The sequence below is a fragment of the Nelumbo lutea genome, chromosome 1, assembly GCF_056320005.1.
Source record: "Nelumbo lutea isolate HS-2025 chromosome 1, American lotus-T2T, whole genome shotgun sequence".
Taxonomy (NCBI): Eukaryota; Viridiplantae; Streptophyta; class Magnoliopsida; order Proteales; family Nelumbonaceae; genus Nelumbo; species Nelumbo lutea.
The window spans coordinates 7,692,284-7,715,118 of record NC_142684.1 but is presented as its reverse complement, the minus strand read 5'-3'; the positions used below and the strand labels follow the sequence as shown (position 1 = coordinate 7,715,118).

At 38.6% G+C, this 22,835-nt stretch overlaps 1 protein-coding gene across 1 annotated transcript; it reads right to left on the bottom strand.

Moving 5' to 3' along the window:
* Window positions 1-18,890: 18,890 nt before the first annotated feature.
* LOC148873387 (putative F-box protein At1g67623) lies at window positions 18,891-20,087 on the bottom strand. Its single transcript, XM_088964923.1, has 3 exons — window positions 19,831-20,087; window positions 19,563-19,719; window positions 18,891-19,475 (listed from the first exon to the last, which is right to left on the bottom strand). Exons 1-3 carry the CDS (start codon window positions 19,917-19,919, stop codon window positions 19,056-19,058), a joined length of 666 nt encoding a protein of 221 aa, XP_088821049.1. The 5' UTR covers window positions 19,920-20,087; the 3' UTR covers window positions 18,891-19,055.
* Window positions 20,088-22,835: the final 2,748 nt, after the last annotated feature.

Here is a 22,835-nt window from a genome sequence, read left to right as displayed (position 1 = left end):
GTGGGCTGGGCAAGGTTTAAACCCAACTCAGGCCCAACCTTAAGAATTGAGCTCGAGACCTGAGCCTAGATCAAGCCTGAGGTTAAGCCCGATCTGTCCAACTTGAAATGGAACTTGTTCGGGCTGGGTCCAGGCCTGATCTACGAGTGGTTTGGTCAATTGGGCTTAGCAAGGCCTATTAGGCCCAATTTATTAAAATGTTGCATGAACGTACTTACTATGTACATATGTACATATATACGTGTATAATCAGACCAGGCTTGGATTGGGCTAAGGTCAGGCTGAGCTCAGGTTACCTAAGGGCTAATCGTTTAGGCTCAAGGCCCAGCCTAAAAACAAAAAGCTCAAATTTTGGGCCTAGACCGATATAAGGGCCAAAAACCCAAGCCCAATTCATACAATAAGAGGAGAGACTAGAGAGGAATTGAAATTATAACCAATGCATACGTGGCAAGGAGAAAGCTAGCAGATACAGTGGTCAAAGAATCACAGGGAAAGAAATTAGGGTTTTCAGATAACTTTTCCTTTTTCATCATGGAGGCCCATGGATATCATTTTGTCCACTCATGGGCAAGGGATCCCACCAATGTAGCTTCAAAAAAAAGTCCTCTTTTGTTGATTAATTACAACACGAGTGAATCAGAATCAGGTCTGTAAAAGTTCCATTGGTTGCAGGTGTACACGTGTATCTTGACAGCATTCATAATGTGGTATGAGTGACACTGCAGTAGAGAACGACAGTGATGACGCCTATAGGGGATTCAAGTGGGGCCAATTGGTTTGGTTGCACTTGGAACATTTGGAATCGGTGTTGTCAGATTCAGACCGGACCAGATGATTGAACCGGTCACTGATGTCCTAGTGATCTTTCTGGATCGTGGTTATGAGATGTTCTTCACAATGTTTAAAAAAACGACCCGGAACCGGAATCGTTTTGGCCACCGGTTTCTGGGTTGATGGTCTGATCGTTTGGTTTGAATGGATGGCCTATTCTGGTAAAAAAGTTTAAAAATTAAAAAAAAAAACTAAAATAGAAAATAGCAAAAGATAATTGAACGTATCAAATGGATCAACGGATTATTGATTAATTCAACAATTTTTTTGCTAAGAAATAGGTTTGGGGTAAAACGAAATCGATTACTTGGATGGTTTCCAGGCTGAATGGTCCAACCGTCCGAGTTAATAACGATTAAAAAATTATGGTTCTTCATGAGCTGAATGACCAAACTGAATGATTAACTGCTCTGCTAAAACCATGAGCCGGTGAGTTTTCCGGTTTGAGTTGAAAGTTAGGGGGTGACAAATGAATCGATTCTATCCATGACTGGTTGAAATCAACCTCGAACCTCCCATCAGTTCTTAGATAGGGTTCAGTTTCAAATTCTTGGAACCGACCTCGAAAGGTCTTGGGATTTAACCTATCTGAATCGAACCGAAGAATTGGCCTTGGTGGAATGAGCCCGATTACCATATGGGTTTGAATGATGAATTATGTATTAATTGCATATGTATTTGGCTTGAAAATAAATAGGGAAAGGAAGGGAAATATGGATTATGTTTTATTTTTTTGAGATGGAATGACTATATGGATTTGAAACATTAAATGTTTACAATAGCTTATTATCCAAGGTCAAAGTTTTGATAGCAACATATATTATTGTATTTTTTTACATGGGTAAAACTCAAAACTGCCCTTGGAACTGCATATTAGACCAGAACCAAACTAGCAACCAATCTTCAAAACAGCCTTTACAGCTTTGCATCGGTGGGGAATATCTCCACACTTCTGTGCTTTATTTTATGAGGAGATAATCCTAATGCAAGGTTATAATGGGTGTTTGAATGGGCTTTGCATTGACTGAATCCGGTTTTCAATCTTACAGTCTAGACTCTCATTTCAGAAATGTGGAATCAATACATTTCTGAAGTTCCTAGTGTTTACATCTAAGGGTCTGAATAGAACCCTAGAATCGGAATCGAAATGAGTCATTCCATTTCCGGATGTTTGGTGGACCAGAATGGGAATGAGAAGGCGGAATGGAGGAATGGCCATTCCCGACCCCCTCCCTCGGAATGGGATTCACATTCTATAGTTATGGACGCCATCAATGCTATTTTTGAGAATGTGGTTCTGTTGCTTATGTCATCAATGCCATCAATGCCAAAATTGTTGCTTATGTCAATGTGGTTTTGGTTTTTTTTAATGTGCTTGCTCACCACCTAGAGGTGTAAATAGGGCCGTGCAGCCCGCAGCTTGGCACGATGGCCCATGGGCCATGCTAGGCCCAGCATGGCCTGCGGGCTGTCACAGCATGACACAATTGAGCCGGCCCACGAGCGGCACGGCTCGACACAACCCATATATATTATATATTTATATAATATTATATAAATTATAATTATATAATAATATATAGTATATAATATATTAATAAAATAAATAAATTTTTAAATTTTATTATACTAATTTATTTAATTATTGTATATATAAGCAATTGTATACACAAAATTCATATAAAATTAAAATTTTAAGTTTTTTTTTTTCAAATTTTTTAAATAAATAGCTTTGGCTTGTTGCATGGCCCGACTTGGCCCACAGTACATCATGGGCCCGTGCGGGCCTAGGCCATGGGCCGTGCTATGCTGACCACAAAATTTTCACCAGAGAGGGTGGCATGGCCCGCCCATGGGCCGTGCCGTGCCGTGCCGGTCCGACATGACCCGCTTTACACCTGCATCACCATCTAACGTGTATGCATTGTATTTGACACACAAACCAATTCCAGCCTCTAACAACATCAATCGTAATCCGATTTTGATTCTTGTCTGAACCAAACAAATAGGGGGAATAGACCATTCCGATTCCGATTACAAACCAACCAGACCCTAATTCCTGAAATTCTTCCTATTTCATTTTCACTTAGAATTTCTTTATTTTTTCTTTCCGAAAATTCTTTCTTCGGAAATTATCTAAATTAAAACTTCCCCTTTATACAGGTTCCCCCAATTTTATGACACTGCTATAATGGGTTATAATGGGTGTTCGAATGGGCTTTGCATTGATTGAATCCGGTTTTCAATCTTACAGTCTAGATTCTCATTCCAGAAACGTGGAACCAATACATTCCTGAAGTTCCTACCATTTACATCTAAGGGTCTGTTTGGTTAGAGAGAATAGAACCCTAGAATCGGAATCAGAATGAATCATTCCGTTTCTAGATGCTTGGTGGACTAGAATGGGAATGAGAAGGTGGAATGGGGGAATGGCCATTCCCGACCCCCTCCCCCGGAATGGGATTCACATTCTCTAGCTATGGACACCATCAACGTTATTTTTGGGAATGTGGTTCTGTTGCTTATGTCATCAATGCCATCAACGCCAAAATTGTTGCTTATGTCAATGCGGTTTTGTTTTTTTTTTAATGTGCTTGCTCACCACCTAGAGGTATAAATCGGGCCGTGCTGCTCGCAACTCAGCACAATGGTCCATGGGTCGTGCTAGGCCTAGCACGGCCTGCAGGCCATCATAACATGACACAATCGAGCGGGCCCGCGGGCAGCACGGCTTGGCACAAGCCATATATTATTTATATATTATATATATTTATATAATATTATATAATTATAATTATATTTTAATATATAGTATATAATAATATTAATAAAATAAATACTTTTTAGAACTTTATTATACTAATTTATTTAATTATTGTATATATAAAACATTGTATACACAAAATTCATATAAAATTAAAAATTTAAGTTTTTTTTTTCAATTTTATTTTTAAATAAATAGCTTTGGCCTAATGCATGGCCTGACTTGGCCCAAGGCTCAGCCCATGGGTCAGCCTGGCCCGCGGCACAGCGTGGGCCCATGCGGGCCTGGGTCGTATCGTGCCGACCCCAATTTTTTCATCGGAGAGGGTGGCATGGCCCGCACTTTGCGTGGGCCGCCCATAGGCCATGTTGTGCCGACCCGACACAACCCGCTTTACACCTGTATCACCATCTAACATGTATGCATTGTATTTGACACACAAACCGATTCCAGCCTCTTAATGAACTAAACAACATCAGTCGGAATCCGATTCCGATTCCTGTCTAAACCAAACAAGTAGGGGATACCATTCCGATTCCGATTACAAACCAAACATACCCTAATTCCTGAAATTCCTACTATTTCTTTTTCACTTAGAATTTCTTTATTTTTTCTTTCCGAAAATTCTCTCTTGGAAAATTATCTAAATTAAAACCTCCCCTCTATACAGGTTCCCCCAATTTTATGACACTGCTAGAGAGCCCTAATGAGATATTCCATCAAATGGTAAACTGAAAAAGAAAATCTATCCATCATTCATGAAAATTACGCTTCTATTCCATTAATGAATAGTATGCCGCCAATCTATAGATGAGAGAAATTTGTTGGACCGTTAAATTGTATGATCATGAGAACCAATTGATTTATTTATCTGAAACGCCCTAATGCAAATCCATTCATCACAATTTCTCAGTTACATTAGCTCCAATTAAGGAAGAAGAAAATCAGGGATTGTGGACGGACCAGACAAGGACTTAACATGAAAGAACTAGCAAACCTAACTAATTTGTGAGCAACCATTACAATGACGGGGAACAAATGTTAGGTCACTAATAAAACACGTGTTTAAAAGACACTTTTAAATGAAGAGGCAATTCAATGAAAGGTCACTAATTTAAATCAAAAGACATAATTAAAGAAATTGGCACTTTGAATTGAATAGTCATTTAGAAAGTCACTTAGTGATGAAATGTCAATTAAAATTAAAAATTATTTAAAAGAATTTTAAATAAATTAAACGCGTGTTAGAATTTATAAGCACGTGAAAAGTAAAAGACAAAAATACACCCACAAAACTTTTGAATCATATATGATGGAGCACGATCTGATGCTCCTAACTGGTGGATGATTTGGATCTTGGTTGTGTTGCGAGCTAGTTCCGTCTGCAAAATAGTGAAGTTTAGAGAATCCGGGTTGGCTAATTCAGCGAGGTCGCTCCAATGCTTAAGTTAGTATTATGAATTGAAAGTTGAATGATAAGTGTTCTAGTGAGCAAATAATTGCGCGTACCTGGGCCCTGGAGGGGTTGATGTCCTTATATAGTTGAGCTGTCGTGGGTCTCACAAAATGGTTCCGGGAACTTTGACCGGAGTAGATGAGATCCGTTTCCGCTTTAGTCGGGGAGTAACATATCAGTTAATGAAGTCTATTGTCCCCACCTGATCTGGGCGTGGAGAGGATAAGGCCTACCGTCACACAACATGATCTCAAAAGGTTTGGAGTCCACTGGGAAGATTCTGGAGTTGACTACGTGTCACTTCGGTTCTTGGGCCCGAACTGGTTAGGTATCGAGGTGCCTTTACGCCGAGGTGACTTTATGCCAAGGTGGCTTTGTGCCAAGGTGACCGAACTCCTGAGCTCTGAAAATTGCTGACTAAGTTCCTTTTGTTGAGTTGTCATCCTTCGGGCAGATCGTGTCCACGTGACCTTTACTTACTAGGTAATGCCAAATCACCCCTCATTAATTGCCCCCCACTCCTCATGCTAAGGGTCCTGACCCGGTGCGGGGAGTTCATGATGAGCCTAGGTAGATTTGGCACGAAGTCTAGGTGACATGGAGGGCAGACCATTGGTTGGACCTGTTCGACCGTTTCGCTCAACCAGGAACTAACCCAGATCGTGTATCAGGTATGCACGGACGTGAAGCTGATTATAGTCTCCACTGATGTCAAAACGTGTGCTCAACTGATTTCAACCTTGGGAAGCATGCAACCAGCTTTCTTAGGAGCCATTGGATCGTGTAAATCTCTACTGTTGATTTCCGGATATACTGGTTATAAACAGGGGCCAAAGGGCCCATTTTCTTTGCCACAAAACCGTGAATCCAAAGTCCTTGAGGTTGCATTCAAGTATCCCAGCTCGGTGTCAACTATTCCTAGGTCCGAGGTCGTCTTTCTCTCTTTGGTCTTCTTTTGGTGAGTTCGTTTTCTTTTGCTTTTGATTCCATTGTCCTTTCCATTAGAATGTCTAGTCTTAGCTTAGATAGCCTTCTAGATGCGAGTGGTGAGTCCACTGGGGCCGAGGTGGGGACCTTGGCACATACCACGGAGCCTCATCCTGTCGAGGTGGGCACTTCGGCATAGGATGTGGACTCCGATCAATTCGAGGTGGACTCACCTTGGCGAGAGTAAGAAGCTTCTGGCAAGTCGGCCTCCACCTCACATCGAGGTCGCCTGCCGAATAGCTTCGTTCTGTCTATAATGACAACGGACAGGCTCCTATCCGTAGTAACTCAGTATAGACTTCCCAATGATCTTGTATATAGTATTCCCTTAGGCAACTTTCCTAGGATCACAGTCATGACGAGATCGTGGACATCGAAGAGCAACTTGTTGTCGGGTTGCGCCTTCCACTCCATCCTTTCATAACCGAAGTCATTGAGTTTTTTGACATCGACATAGACTAGCTACATTCAAACTCCATCCGTAACATCGTAGGTACCATTGCCCTTTTCCAGGATTACAACCGACCTCTAGACCTTGACATCTTCTCTTCTATCCTCTCCATAAAAAAGAACTCGTCCTGTGTTCTACCTGAGCATAGGCGAAGTTACTATATGTCTCCTCACCCCGGGTACAAGCTGTTGCACGAGCTCCCTAACAAGGTCCCGACCTGGAAGAGATGCTACTTTGTGGTCCGTAACACTGAGGGGTGACATTTCCCAACTCATTGGAGGGAATCCATCCAAGACCCCGACATCAGATTGGACCCGAGACAAGGGAGGAGGTCCGATCTTGGGCGAAGCTCGGCCTGAAGTTCGAAAACTTCATGACTAAGGAGAAGCTCGTGCAAGCGGGTCTATGCCCTCCTGGTAGGTCACTAACTGTTGTACCTTTTTCCTGTTTGTTTTACTTCGGTGTCGTACCTAACTTAGTTCATCACTTGTTGCAGTTTCCATGGATGACATCTCTGCCGACGAGCTCTTTGGGAGAATGCAGAAGGGAAAGAAGAAGAAGAGGGCCTCCAAGAAGGCTCGCCTCCACACCGAGACCACAACCTCTGACGTCACCACCTTTGCCCTTGAACACGCACCCATTGCCGAACATCCTCCCGTGATCAACTTGGTTGAGGAGGACCCAAGCTAGGCCATTCCACCCTGCCTACCTGAGGAGACCACGTCTTCAAATCCTCAGCCTGTGCCAACGACTGCCACTTCTTCGAGTAGAGATACCTTAGTCCAGAGCATTTTGACTCCAATCTTTGGCCTACTAAAGAGCAAGGATGCGGTGTTTGCCGAGGAGGTCGCTCTTTGGGAGCATGCAAAAGGGAAAGAAGAAGAAGAGGGCCTCCAAGAAGGCTCGTCTCCACACTGAGACCACCACATCTGACGTCACCGCCTTTGCCCCCGAACACCCACCCATCGCCGAACATCCTCCCGTGATCAACTTGGTTGAGGAGGACCCAAGCAAGGCCACTCCACCCCGCATGCCTGAGGAGACCACATCTGTCCTCTTTCTTCCTGCAGGCTATAATTCTTCAGGCACCCATGATGGATGAGCTCCTCGATCGCGTTGCAAAGATTCCTACAGTTCTCTGTGCTATGATTGTGATCCCTGTGGAAGTGGCAGTAGATGTTCGGGTTCCTTGTTGTTGGATCTCCCCTTAGCCTAGGTGGCCATTTGACGATGGAGGAGTCTGTGATAGCCATGAGCATCTCTCCTCTCTTTGTGTTAGGGGGGTGTAATTAGTTCACTCTACTGGAGGGTCCTGGAATGCCGACCTGACTTATAGCCGCACGATGGGGACTTCTTGAGCGTGTAGATTTGCTTCTTTCCCTACTTGGGGACTTACTTTTCTTTCTTTTTTGCTTAATGTTGCTTGTCCCTTCGTCTTTTCTCTTCCTCTTTTCACTCGACGGATTGCCAATCTTCTAGTTGATTTCCTCTTCGGTGCCGATGTACTGATCAGCTAGCTTGAGGAACTCGGTGATGTTCTTTGGTTTTTTTGCTACCATGTGCCACTTGAACTCTCTATGGGTGATTCCCTTTTTTGCTGTAGTGAGGTGCACCGCCGGATCAAGGTTTGGTATCTGCAGACACGTCTCATTGAAGCGCTTGATGTAGCTTCTAATAGACTCTCCTTCCTTCTGCACCACATTCAGAAGGCTCTCCTGTGATTTCGAGCACTTCTTACTAGTGATGAAGTGTGCTGTGAATAGGTCAGAAAACTGAGCCCAGCTCTTGATGGAGCTTGGTGTGAGGTTTCTATTCCAGGTCTGAACTACTCCTCTGAATGTGGTAGAGAAGGCCACACACATGCAGGCTTCGTCAGCCCCAACGAGATGCATTTGAGACTAGAAGGCATCTACGTGATCACTAGGGTTGAACGACCCACCATTCTTATCTAGAGAGGGGGACCTTGAAGTCCTTTGGCATCGGGGCTGCTAGGAGCTCGGGTGACAGGGGGGATGGCTGGCTCAGCAGAGTAGGAGAAGTCTTCGTGGCTACCGGGCTCACCTCTGCTATTTCTTTGGTCTGCTCCATTGGCTGGCTGGGCTTTGCTGGATGATTGTTTCTGGCTGAAGAGCGATGAGTCTTGTTACACTTTCGCTATTGCTTCTCTGTCGACTCGACATTGGTGTTGTTGCTTGTCCATCCTGCCTCGTGATGGAGTCTGGTTCTTGGGAAGTACTGGTACCTGCGATGTCCCCTCACCTTGATGGGGGGATCGATGGACATCCTGCGTAGATCTATGCAGGCTTTGGTGCAAGGGTGGAAATTGCTGTTGGTAGAGGAAGTATTGCTGGAACTACTGGACTTGTTGCATCTGGATCTGCATCGTCCGAACACATTGAACCAAGTCATCAAACTGAGAGTACTCGACCCCGGGGGAAATCGCATATGGCTCTAAGAAGGCGGTGCCCACCTCGGGGAGCAGAACACTCACTTGTGGGGTGATTTGTGGTACAGATAGTGATGGGACCCCTGAAGCTATGAGGGGAATGGTGAACTGACCGATACACACTGTGGGACTTTGAGGGAGAATTGATTACTGATCTTGCCCCTCGGTGACGTTCATGTCGATACCTTTCTCGGTGTTGCTGGAGGAGCCAATTGAGAGTAAGATAGAGGTTGGAATGACCTTTTGATCATTTCCCAAAGACGGTACCAAATGATGGAACACGATCTGGATGCTCCTAGCTGGTGGATGATCTGAAACTTGGCTACGCGGTGAGCTAGTTCGGTCTGCAAAACAGTGAAGCTCAAAGAACCTAGGGTGGTTAAACCGACGAGGTCGCTCCGATGCTTAAGTTAGTATTATGAACTGAAAGTTGAATGATAAGTGTTCTAGTGAGCAAATAATCACACGTACCTGGGCCCTGGAGGGGTTGATGTCCTTATATAGTTGAGCTATTGTGGGTCTTACGAAATGGTTCCGGGATCTTTGGCCTGAGTGGATGAGATCCATTTCCGCTTTAGTCAGGGAGTAGCGTATCAGTTAATGAATTCTATCGTCCCCACCCGATCCGGGCGTGGAGAGGATAAGGCCTGCTGTTACACGATGTGATCCCAAAAGGTTCGGAGTCCATTGGAAAGCTTCTGGAGTTGATTACGTGTCACTTCGGTTCATGGGCCCAAACTGGGTTAGGTACCAAGGTGCCTTTATGCCGAGGTGACCGAACTCCCGAGATCTGAAAATTGCTGACTGGGCTCCTTTTACTGAGTTGTCATCCTTCGGGCAAGTCGCGTCCACATGACCCTTACTAGGTTGTGCCAAATCACCCCTCATCAATATACATAAAAAAAAACAACAATCAATGTTGGTTAAGGTTCAATAGCAATAGCATAGGCATATACAAAGGATGCTTGTTCATTCTGAATCACAAGGCAAACCCCCCACTTTTTTGATGACATGATAGTATGAACAGTATGACACCACCAAAAATTAAATTTTACTATTTCCAAAGGGGGTCTAGTATAGCGAGTGGAAGGTACAAGTTCTTTAGTAACCACTAGACCTGTTCATGGGCCGGGTAGCCCGATGGCCCAGCCTGGCCTACACCCCTGTCGGGCTTCGTCATGTAATTAGGCCCGCGGGCCTGACCTCTGACCTAACACATTAATTTCTCTCTCTCTCTCTCTCTATTCAGTCACTTCAGTAGTAGTAACAACATGGGTTAAATTTCATGCTCGGGCCCAGGCCCGGGCTTTGGGCTTTTTATGGGGGCCAGGCTCGGGCTTGGGCCTTAGGAAAATCTGTTAATACAGAGTGAAAGCCCGGCCCGAGCCTGACCCATGAACAGGTCTAGTAACCACAACCTAGGGAAAAGACTTAAATATACCATGTGATTCCAAAAATTGACTTTAAGATACCTTTTGGTTTCATAATGAACTTAAACATATTCTCCTTCATTTTCTTTCAAAATTTTCAAAAAGAACCAAAGAGATGACAAATTCATGATAATAGTTTTTTTTTTTTTTTTTTATTGTTATGAATCTTAATGCATTCCTTACTTGTGTTATATCTTCCTCTTTATGGCAACAACCTTGCAGAGGTGGTTACAGAGAGCCATAAATCAAGTAAGTTATATGATTTGAACTACATAAGAGACAAATAGTGCATTCTTTTTGCATACCTTTTACCCTTAAATCATTAATTTAAGGCCATGTTCGCTTTTTGGCAAGTTATTTACCTGGGTAAATGCAATTACCTAGGTAAGTTTTTCCTGGGAAACACTTACCCAGGTAAGTGTATTTACCCATGTTCTTTTATTTCTCAAGTAAAAAAGGAAATGACCATTTTAACCATAAAAATCCATGATTAAAAGGGGCATTTTTGTTCCATTCAAGTGTTGGAAACTTTTCCCCCTAGTGAGAAAGTTTTTTACCCACCTAGGAGATGGGTATCACTTAAAAGTGTTACCTAGGAAAATAAACTTTCCATGGTCCCCACATAAATATGAAAATATAACATGGGATTCTTGGTCAATGGGAACCAAAATCCTATTGACCAACTTTCCCCCTCTCAAAAACCAAAAAAAGGGCACCCCCCTAAGAATGATCTAAGCATGAAAGTGCCCTTTACGTCAGTGAATTAGGGAACAACAAAGTAAAGAACAACTCTACTCACTACCCTAGGCCCTAGTCCAACCACCCACCCTACTAGTCTTTGGAAAATTATCATCCAACTTTGGTCCATCTCTAATATCAGAATTCAATGGAAAGATAAGATGTATATTTAAATGTTTGACAATTTAAATTATAATACAAGAAAGAAAGTTCAAGGGCAAAGTCAAAACAATTCAAAACATGAAAAACTTTTGGGATGTACGTATGATTGTATGGACTATAGAGTTCCACATTTGAAATAAATAAGAAGTCCAATGGACTTATATACAAGATTGGCCTACAGCTTAATGACTTAAGCTTTTGAGTTAAAGGTGGCGTCCAACTCTTGTGTGTAAGTCTACATGTATATACGATCTCCCTGGTTTTAGTGACTCTCCTTAATGCACAATAATATAGTCAAGCTTTGGGGAATAAGCATTATTGGTAGATGCATATGGTGACTTCCTTGGCTTTACTGGCTTCCTCATGTTCAAATAGTGTGGTATTCGTCAAGATCAACAATATGATAACAACTTCTGTTAGAGGGGGAGTATGGAATACCCAATCTAGAAGAGAATCACATACGAGGGGAAGATTGTTGGAATGCAAATGTGAGTGTATGGAATATAAAGTCCCACATTAGAAAAAAATGGAGGTACAATAGTCTTATATACAAATTAAAGATTGGCCCACAATGTAATGGCTTAGCCTTTTGAGTTAAAGGTGGTGTCCAACCCTTGTGTGTAAGTTCTATATGTGTATACAAGCTTTACAATTTTGACAACTCTCATCAATGCACAACAAAAACAATTTAATTTCAACAAAACAGATGTCAAAAACTCTTTTATGCCTTCACATGCAAAACAATTCAATTTCAACAAAGGTTTAAATTCTTGGTGTCACAAAGAACTTTAAGATATGGATATGGTTAAATGATAAGGATATACCCAACCAATACCAAAAATCCAAATCCTAATAGCTTTGGTGATGTATGTAGGTGGTTTTGCTAGGTTTCCCCATAGAACTGGATTTTATTAGGTGTTGGTCCAATCCATATGAGTGGCCTGCCCCACTTTTTATGCCACCAAAGAGATTTGTGTCTAGGAAGCCAAGGTAGCGGGGGGGGGGATTTGAATTTACTTTGTTGTTTTGTTGAAACTCATCTTTTTATTGCAATGCTGATGTTGTAGTTGTGAGATAAGAATTATTTCCTTAAATGTATGTAAAACTTATAGCTTCAACTAGAGAAGTTTATTGTAACCTATTAATTTCTAAATTAGTGGAAGACATTAGTGGGACCATAGGTGTTGTGATTTTTTTCCCAAATTTTGGGGTTAATGTAAAAAAATATGGCATGTTGCTTTGTGGTGCTTGCTATTTAATTTCTTGTTGCTTAGCTAAATTATTTAACTATTACTGTTGTTATTAGTTGAACCCAATTTCATCCACAACGTTTGAAGAAAGATTTTTTTTTTGTTGTCATGGGGTTGTGTTTTGTTGGTATCTACTACTACTACTACTACAATATATCTTCCCCAATAGATTCCATAGTGATAGTACCCAAAATCCATTCTCAAATAGGTGTGACTATTAAGAATTAGGTAACATTACATTGACTATTTCAATCTAAACGGTAGTTGTATTAGGTAACAAAACAATCATTTTTCAGACTAAGTGAGGGTAAATGGCCTATTGAGTGTGACTTTTCAATTGTAGGCAACTACCATTTTAGATTTTTAAAACAAAGTCTCATCTATTAAATAGCATAGGAGTGCAAAATAGGATTTTAATTTCTTTTTATGAATTAGCATGTAATGGTTCACCAAGGAAGGGTGTGTTTAAGTCTAGTTGGATAAACTTACAAGGTATATTTAAATTTATTTTAAAACTTCAGGGTATATATTATAAGTATTTTAAAAACTCAGTGTATGTTAAGATATTTTAATTACCCTAAATATTATTCCACCAAGAAATTTTATTGAGGGAGAACATCATAAGGGGGAGGGGGACATAAAAGCCTTACCTGTAAAAGTTACTTGAATGCTTCCTCATTCGTGTGAAATATGAATGCTTTTTGGCAATTGGTTCTTATGACATATGAATTGATTTTAGATAAATATATCAAACAAAATATAGATATAAAACTTGGAAGTGATGTTTTCACAAATGTCGATAAGTCAAAGTTATCATAAAGTGAATATATTTGTGTAATAGGTGTTATAATTTGTAATATTTATTATTTACTTTATTTAGATGTAAAATGTAATTGTTCTATGAAAACCATTTACTAATTTTTTTAATTTTTGGGTTCTTTTATATTTTTTATTTGAATTAGTAAGTGTGCATGTGCCTTATACATGGCAATTTTTGATGATGAGGATGATGATTATGATAGTAGATAATGTGTTTCCAAAAGTTTCTACAATTTTTTTTTTTATATTTCTATCTCTATAAAAATTATTCTTATTTGTCACACTTATTTTTGTTGAATATACGATATTAAAGATGTGACCAAAATGTTTTTTACAATTTTTTTTTATATATTTTATACTTTTGTGTATTTTATCTTTTTTAATTATTATTATTATTTGATTATGACATCAAGGCTTAACACATTTAACCAAAAGGTTGGTCGAATTGTTGATTTGCCATGAAATAGTAAAGTATCTCTTTTGGGTTGGTTTTGAATTTGTATTTTATATATATCGTCAATAGAAGCAATTTTCTTTGTGCCACTTATTTTTTTTTTAAATGGTTAATTAGTATAGGATTTACTAAAAGACCAAGGGAATTGATAAAGAGAAATGTATGTAAACATCTAGTCAAGAAGAGGACTTAATGATTGTTAATGGATTTTGATACCTTAAACATAAGGCTTAATGAGAGGGATTTTAATGAAGCAAAAAATGATTATTTAAATTAGATTTTTGTCTTTACAATTAGAGAGGGACCAAATTCAAAAATTGGGATATTTTAGTCAAATAAAATTTTCACATTCTCATTCACACTTTTAGTAGTAGGATAGATAGATATAGCTCTGTGGTGGATGTAACTATAAAAGAGGTGTTGAGATTTAGGGTTTTGCTAGGGAAGATGAAAGTGGGGATGAGAAGCAAAGCGTGTTTCAATATCAAATTCATTAATAAAGAATCAGTAAGGTACAATCTTAAATGCATGATCTTTTTTGGTGTAAATCGGCAAATTTTCATCAATAAAACTTCTCATTGGTGAAATTGGGATTGTAAAAAGTTTAAAATCATTAGGTAAGCATTTCTTATGAAATAACTTAATAGAAGGAATGTATTTGCATTTTATTTGATAGAAGAATGAAGATTTTTTTGAAAGATCAAAACAATTCAATTGGAAGGCAGGTATGCCACTTAATATCTTTATGTGGACAAGAGTGTAATTTTAATATTAACACCTACAAAAACCATTATGAATCTAGTAACTTTAGGCTCAAAGGGATTTTCCCTTCAAGTCCAACCAACTATATAGACCAAACATGCAACCAACTGAATGAATATATTTTGTGAAAATATTTTTTTGTTAAAATAACTTAGAGATAAAAACTTCAATACTGTGTTTGAAAACTAATCCACCTCTATATTTCCACTCTCTTTGGAAATCCTTTTACCTTGTATTCTCACCTTGTCATTGACCCAAATGATTGAATTGTTTGAACCATCACTCCACCACGATTCTAGGTTCAGTTTAACCATTGGCTTGTTTGACCTAGTCACTAGGTCACGAGTTGCACACTCAATGCATGTGCAAACTTCAGGAGGCCATAACTTTAAACTTAGATGTTTGATGGTGGTGAATTTTTTTTTTTACTTTGGGTAGAAAATCCATTTTTTTTGTCCCCATATTTCAATTTTTAGCATTTTTTACAAACAAAAAAAAGTTAAAAACCAAATTAAAAAATATAAATTAAATACAAAATAATGCATATATTACATGTAGAATATAATTATACATAAATTATTGATAAAATATGTGTTTATACCTATATATACTTATACACACACATATGTGCACGTGCGTTGTCTGTGGAAATTTTAGATAATAATAATTGTAATAATAACAATAGTATCAAAGAGATGTCTATATTTTCTTAATTTATTCTTTAATCTTTTATATTTTTATCTAATTTTTTATTTTTTTCCGTTTTCATCATCAATAAAACAATTCTTTTTTATATAATGTGTTGAATGTATAATATTAAAGATGCCTCTTAATTTTTCTATAAACCTTTTCTGTTTTTATTGCTTTTAGTATTTTTATTGTTTTTTAATTTTTTATTATTTAATTATGAGATTATGGGTTAACCTAGACTACTGAATCCCTAAACCATTCTTTGAATGGAAAACATTTTCCTTTCAAGACAATTTTACTTTCTGTATTCCATTTCACCATCAATAAAAAATAATTCTTATTTATCACACTTATTTTCATTAATATGATGGCTATATAATATTTGAGATGGCCAAAATTTCTACAATTTTTTTTTTTGTGTTTATATATTTTTTTAAAATTTATAATTATTCAATTGTAACATTATGGATTGACCCATTTGACTTGGACAATTGACCCATATCACACTTATCTTTTTTAATATGAATTAATATACAATGTTAGAGATATGTCTAAATTTTTTTGTTTGTGTGTATTTTTATAACTTTTTGTATTTTTTCTATTTTTAGAAAAGATATATTATTTTACTATGACATTGTAGGTTGATCCATTGATCTGGATGGTTTAACCATTGACCCACCACTCAAAGAGGAAAATGGTCTCATTTTACGTCTTATGTTTTTGTTTAAGATGACAAATGTATACTATTGAAGATGTGCATAAAATAATCTAATTTTTATTATGTATTTTTGCCTATTTTTAAATTTTTAGTATTTAATTATAGTATCATGATTCATCTGTTTGACCTAAACATTATAACTACTTATTTACCACCTAGAAAAACCAGTTTCCTTTTGATTAGCAGAATTTAATAATGATAAACAAAAATATTTTAAATATAAGATTTAATGAGATATAATGGGAGTTAATGCCTTAAATATGGGACTTAATGAGAGAATAAAATGTACTACAAAGCAATATTCAAACTACAATTTCTACCCTCACATATAGAAAGGCCGAATTCAACAAGAGGGGTATTTTAATCAGAAAAATTCTAATAACTATGGGGAGCTATTTACACTTTTTATACTAGTACTAGTATAGATATAGATGAATTGAGCACCTGAACCGGACAATTGGACTATTCAACCTATGGTCGAATGACTAAAACAGTTTTATGTCCATTCTATGTTTGGCAACATGGGCAAGACACGTGTACATGTTATATTGCGAATATAATTACTAAAGATATCGGGCTTATCAGATTTTTAGGCAGTGCTAACGCTGGCTACAATGAAGTTAAGAAATACATTGGGACCTAAAGAGTGTTTGGCGCTATAAATCTAAGGTCATGAGTTGAGTTTGGTGTATACTGTTTTGCAATGTTTTCGAACTGTCGTTGATTCGGACGGTCGGACCATTCGGTTCGGGAATCGTTCAGGCAATCGATTCTGTTTTATTCTAAATTTGGAATCTAGTTAAAAACTAATGAAAAAATCAATAAACCGTTGACTTGGACGATCGAACTGTCGACTTGTCGATCCATTCAACGGTTTTGGCCATTTTTTTATTTTTAATTTTGCTGTCAGAAAAGAATGGTTCAGTCGAAGCAGATAGTCGGACCATTGATCCAAAAACCAGTGACCAGAATGATTTCGTTTTTGAGTCGTTTTGAAAAACGTTGCTGTTTTATGTAGCTCTCATCTATTTATTTCTCAATCCAACAGAAAAAAAGAATGTGCATGAGTTTGGGCCTTTCTAGGAGGAGTTAGATGACAAAAGATATATACTTGCAACCTGAAACTTCAAACGAACTTGACCCAGCTGGGCTTGGGTCCTGGCTTTCGTAGACGTGGGCCTTTTAAATCTCAAAACGGCAAGATCGTCACACCTTAGGTTGTGTTTGCTACCATAGCTAAACGTTTTGGGTTGATCCATCAATACAGAGTGATAAGAGATGTGTGTTGTAACATCAAATTTGAGAGTCACTTCAAGTAGAATGATTAGGCTTCAGCCCCCTGAAACAAGAAATATCAATTTGATGTTTCTACAAACACCCTCTCCACCCATGCATTTTTTAAGGTATGCATGGCTGTCTCAATAATAAACAACCTTATTGTTAGAAGGTTTACTCCACAAAGGCAGCGGTCAGACCGTGAAGGTTGAGACCAAATCAGCCCCCCCACAAGATTACCCCCCACAATACATTTTCGTCGTGTATTAGAAATATCTTCCGATGATAATCCCAGAAATAATGATATTATCATCAGAAGATATTCTCAATACACAGCGGGGATGTGCTGTGGGTCATTGTAAGGGACAATCTCGTGGGGGGCTGATTTGAACTCGTGAAGGTCTAAGGAAAATGGTAATAGTTCAGCTGGAGTGTGGGGTGAAAGAGAGAAAGATGATTTAAGTCTTACGTTCCCTTATTTGGAAATGGGTAACCCTTTCTATATATATCCCTTAAATACTTTTCATGAATAACAAGAGAGATGTTTCCAAAATACAACTACAATACAGCAATAGATATGACAATTTGACCCATTGGCATGAGGCCCACCCTGGTGGGGGCAGGTCTTTTGACCCCTGATTGGGGTTTGGAAAAATCCAAAACTCTAGCGATGACTGGGGATGGGTAAATATGGCATTTGTCCATCCCACCTCAAACCCGCATTGACTAGCATTTGAGTTCCGAGTCGAAGATGGGGCAGGCAAAACCTGGCCCCACACTGCCCCATTGCCATTCCTAAATTGCGATGATTTGTTGAGACAGAGTTGAAAACATTTTATTGGTAGCAGATTCCTTCCTTTATTTATCACTGGCTAACTGCTTACCACTTGTTTAATCAAGGTTTGGCTCAGTTTATTAACTTATGACCCGGATTGTACCGGAATGATTTCATTTGGTTCAAGATGGATTCAATCAAGTCTATACCGGATCTATAAGCTTTTATAAATCTAATATGGGTACCAAATATAATCTTAATTATATATATACAAACTACACCCAAAGCTTCTTCAGCAATGAGTCTCCATGATCATCGGATCTGCTCCCAACATGTCCCAATTAGCCACCGTAGATGTCACACATTGGGAACATCTTCACTTGAATGACAAGGGAGATGTTCCCAATGCACAGCTGCACTAGACACGGTGAATGATTTTATCCCCACTTTATATGAGAGAGTTAAGAAGAAAGGTGGTGCAAATTTGCATTAATTTTTTGGATATGCAAAATTTGCACTACCAGTAATGATGCAAATAAAGTAAAATACATAAATTTTGTATTAAGTAAGAGTGTAAATCATAGGCTCCATTTGTTTGCGATACAAAAACTAAATTGGGGTATTTATGTACTCTAGTTCATGTTTACGAGCGTTTATTTGATGCATACAAAAATAATAATTATTAGAGTAAAAATGCATTTTTTGATACTTTTATACTCTGAAAAGAAAACATTATTGTACCTATTTTTTGAAAAGAATTTTATGTTCTCTTGATAATTAACTTTTTGACCACATTAAAGCATATGATATTTGGAGCATTTAATGATGGACTCACACCTTTGCACCAATTTCAAACAAATAAGATGAATGCAAAAATGATTTAAAATGTGAACAGTATTTACATTCATGAACTGAAAAATAGGTAAATAGGTAGTGTATATATTTGCCTTTGCATTGCAAACAAACGCTACCACAATTACAAACAAATAGATGCAAATGTCTAGTAATTGAAATACATAGTATACTTCAAATATATATAAGTAATTAAAAAAATTCATCACAGAACCTATTTAATTCAATAACCCATTTACAGCTTTGACAGCAGAAGCTATTATTGTTGTCCCTTCTGTCTTCCCATGTCCACTCTCCCCTTCTCAAGACTCCACTTGTTCCATTGTTCCTACAGTTAAGTTTTGTGCATGGAATCACTCTACGACATAACCTCTTGTTCAGAAACACTTCCCTCAGATTCTTCTTCAATCTTCGTTGACATTCTTCAAAATTTGCATCCTTGAACTTTGCATTATCTAATCTGTTGAGAAGTTGTATTCCTTGGAGCTCTGTTGCTTCACAACTGAACCATATAAGTCCTAACAAATATGTCGCCTCTTGATGTCCCAAACTCACAGCCTTCTGTAATAGCTCAAGACCCGAATCAATCCGATTCTCACTGAAGTAGTCACCCTAAGAATTCATCAATCAAAAAGATATATATGGTTAGCAAATTTGTTGGAGGGAGGGAGGGAGGGAGGGAGAGAGAGAGAGAGAGACCAAGCCTTGGAGATAGCAAGCATGGGGATTTTCAGCCATGAGACAATCGCTAAAGTAGCTAGCATACTTCTTGGGGTTCTTCCAACTAGCTTTTGTGTCAAGTGAAACACTCCTCAGAATCAACTTCTCTTCTGCGAGTTCTTTAAATGATGAACACCTAAAGCGCACAACAAAGAAAAATACTTGGGCAATCAAGATCCTCTGCAATTCTGTGCAAATTCATTATTAGACCCATTTGAAGTAGAATTCAATAAAGAGACGTTCTTACGATAATTTTGCATTGAACAGATCACTTAGCGATGACGATGCAACGTGGCCAAGAATCTCCACCACCAAATCGTCTGGAAGAGACTCCATAGTTGAACCGTTCTACCTTCTCTTTACAGATTGCAACTTGGAATTAGAACAAGAATAACAGCAGAGGAACGAAAGAAGAAAACCCAGAAAGAAATCCGACTTCTGAGGATTAATCTGTGATTGGTATAGTTATTATTACTAATTTAAACGTGTGGCTCTCAGTATTGCGATCTCTTTCTTGTTCTTGCATGGTCTATATATATATACTATATACTAAAATAAGGCAGGTCACGTCCTTGCTCCATTACCCCGACCGACCAATTCTAGCACTTCAATAAGGCAACCAAAGTCTTAATCATTAACGAATTCTGACTTCTGAGTGGTGATATAATAGGAAACCAAACAAAAAATCCCCGCTTCTAAAACTTACTTTCCTATCCCATACTGCTGCAATTGTTACGTAATAATTACAATTATTGTTGTCCCATAGAAATTATTGATAATTTAAATAATTTATAATTAAAGAATAATGATAGTAATTATTAAAATCACTTTCGTTATTCAATAATTTTTGTTAAAATTAATTTTTATTCATTATCTTTTATTTCAGTAAATTGATAATTATGGAAAATTGATTAATTACATTAATTTTGTTATTTATTGTTAATTAATTGTCACTATCCATTCATCAATTATTACTATAATTATTATCACACCGCTCTGGTTCATTTTTAGAACCGGTCCAGTAGAACTAGATTAATAATATATGATATTTACTATATATTTATTAACTTTTAAATACTGATAATAGATTAGTAAATCATTGTTAATCATTTATTATCTCTTAATTACTAAAAATCAAGTAATTATTGTTATTAAATCATTGTCACTATTAATAAATTTATTATTTATCATTACTAATCATTAATGATTATTGAAAATTAGAAAAATATTCACTATAACTATAGATTACTAATTTATTAACAAATTCATTTTAATATTTATCGATAAATTATTATTAGTAATTTTGAAAATTTCAGTTAAAGATATTGAAAATTATGTATTATAATTTCAGATAATTATGGAGGCGAGGAGGATCCAACACTAAGCCACTTGGTCAAATAAATTTCGGTACAATATTGTAAAGAAACTTGTTCAATTTAAAAGCTCAAACTGTTAGGTGAAGTCCCTGAATAGGTTTTTATACTTTAATCCTGAAACGTTCGTATGAATATAAAAATAGAGATTAAGAATAACCAAAGGAATATATAAATATGATAAAAATTTGCTATAAAAAAACGCTCCTTCTCGGATAAAAGAGCCACACCTTTATTTTTTGTTTGAATTCTTATCATTTATTTATTTTTTTCTAGTATCCATTATGAAAAGAAGCATTCCCTCCTTACCTTTGTCTATCCTTGTTGGATTATCTATTCTTTTCTTGCAAAACCTTGTTGTGTGACTCACTTTGGTCACCCATCCGGTAAGCCTAGGCTGCATCGAGGCGATCAAAGATCACAACCATGTTACTCATGTTTCCATTCCCTTATGACATAAAATTTAGAGTCCAAGTATGGTGCCTTCACTAGTATTTGCTACTGGTTATGGAACTCTAACATAACATTTAACATTTTAAGAAAGAGCTAACCATGATATATAAATGAATGTGATACATCGATCATCCCCTCTCCCCAAATAAAATAAAAATCAAAGGAAGAGCAAAAAAAAAAAATAAATAAATAAAAATAAAGGAGAGGAAATTAAGGAAACTGATGATGCGCAATCCGGCCGGTCCTATCTGTCAACGACATTGCCTCTGAACTGAGTAGCGGGGAACCTGAAACGGAGGAGATGAGGAAGCTCCGGGGAGAACCCGGTGTAAAGGCTCCGAAGCTTAAGTTAGAATCCTTCAAAGGCAAGATAAACCAGATAACGCAAAGTTTGCATACCTCCTCTTTGGGGGAGTGGAGAGCCTTTTATAACCACCTCGCGCACTCACTCCTAGACTCCTGTCAGGTCGGGAATGAGTATTTCCGTGCTTCTGCCAGTTCGGGCGTCATCGCCTCTGCTGGGGCAGAACCGTCACTGCTCCTTTTGTCGGAGCCGTCTCTGTAACTGGAGGTAGCGGTGACAGGTGACGGTGGCAGGTGGCCATTAGAAGCGCGACCATCAAGCGTCAGATCCCAAGTCAGTCAGGTGCGCCGCCCCTGGATACGGACTCATTCAGTGTCAGGTACGGTGTGGTTCATTCAGTTCAATGCTCTGGAAGTGAAGTGCCTGGAGCGGTGCGTGAGACGGTCTTGAGTTCGGATAAAAAAGGGGGGGTCCCGAACTGTCATAAGATGAGCCAGTTCGGGTCTCTGCTTTGTGTGACTTGTGGCCAAAGGGAGAGTTTGGGCTCCTCGTAGGGAGTTTGAACTCTAAGTAGGGAATTCGGGCACCTTGTAGGGAGTTTGGGCTCCTCGTGGGAGTTCGAGCTCCAAGTGGGGAGTTCGGGCACCTTGTAGGGAGTTCGAACTCCAAGTAGGGAGTTTGGGCACCTTGTAGGGAGTTTGGACCACTGGTCTCCTCCCTTTGGTGTTTGTATCCTCGGTACGCTGTTTTAAGTGCCGAGCTACTTGTTTTTTGCCACGTGGCGTGATTTGCGAGGTCGGGCCAAATCTTCCTTCATCAATTGCCCCCCACTCCTCGTGCTAAGGGTCTTGCCCTGGCGCGGGGAGTTCGCAAGGTGTCAGGTAGATTTGTTCTGCACTTTGAATCTTGGTTCTGCTGGCGTGAGGTGCGTTGTCAGGGTTTCTTGGGCCTCTTCGAGCATCCATTTAGGCGGGAAGCGCGCCGGCCTGTCTAAACGCTGATAGATGTGGTGGCGCGCGCGTTATTTCAAAATTTCAAAAAAAGCGTGCCACTTGGGGGGCGCAATAGTGGGCGTCTTTTTAGATTTGAAAAAGACGTGCCACTGCCTTTTTTCTGAGGAGA

Coding starts and splice junctions, on each gene's coding strand:
- LOC148873387 (XM_088964923.1), bottom strand. CDS start 19,919: ATGGAGTCTCTTCCAGACGATTTGGTGGTGGAGATTCTTGGCCACGTT. Junction 19,720..19,830: donor CTGTTCAATGCAAAATTATC/GTAAGAACGTCT, acceptor TGTGCGCTTTAG/GTGTTCATCATTTAAAGAAC. Junction 19,476..19,562: donor CTTGCTATCTCCAAGGCTTG/GTCTCTCTCTCT, acceptor ATGAATTCTTAG/GGTGACTACTTCAGTGAGAA.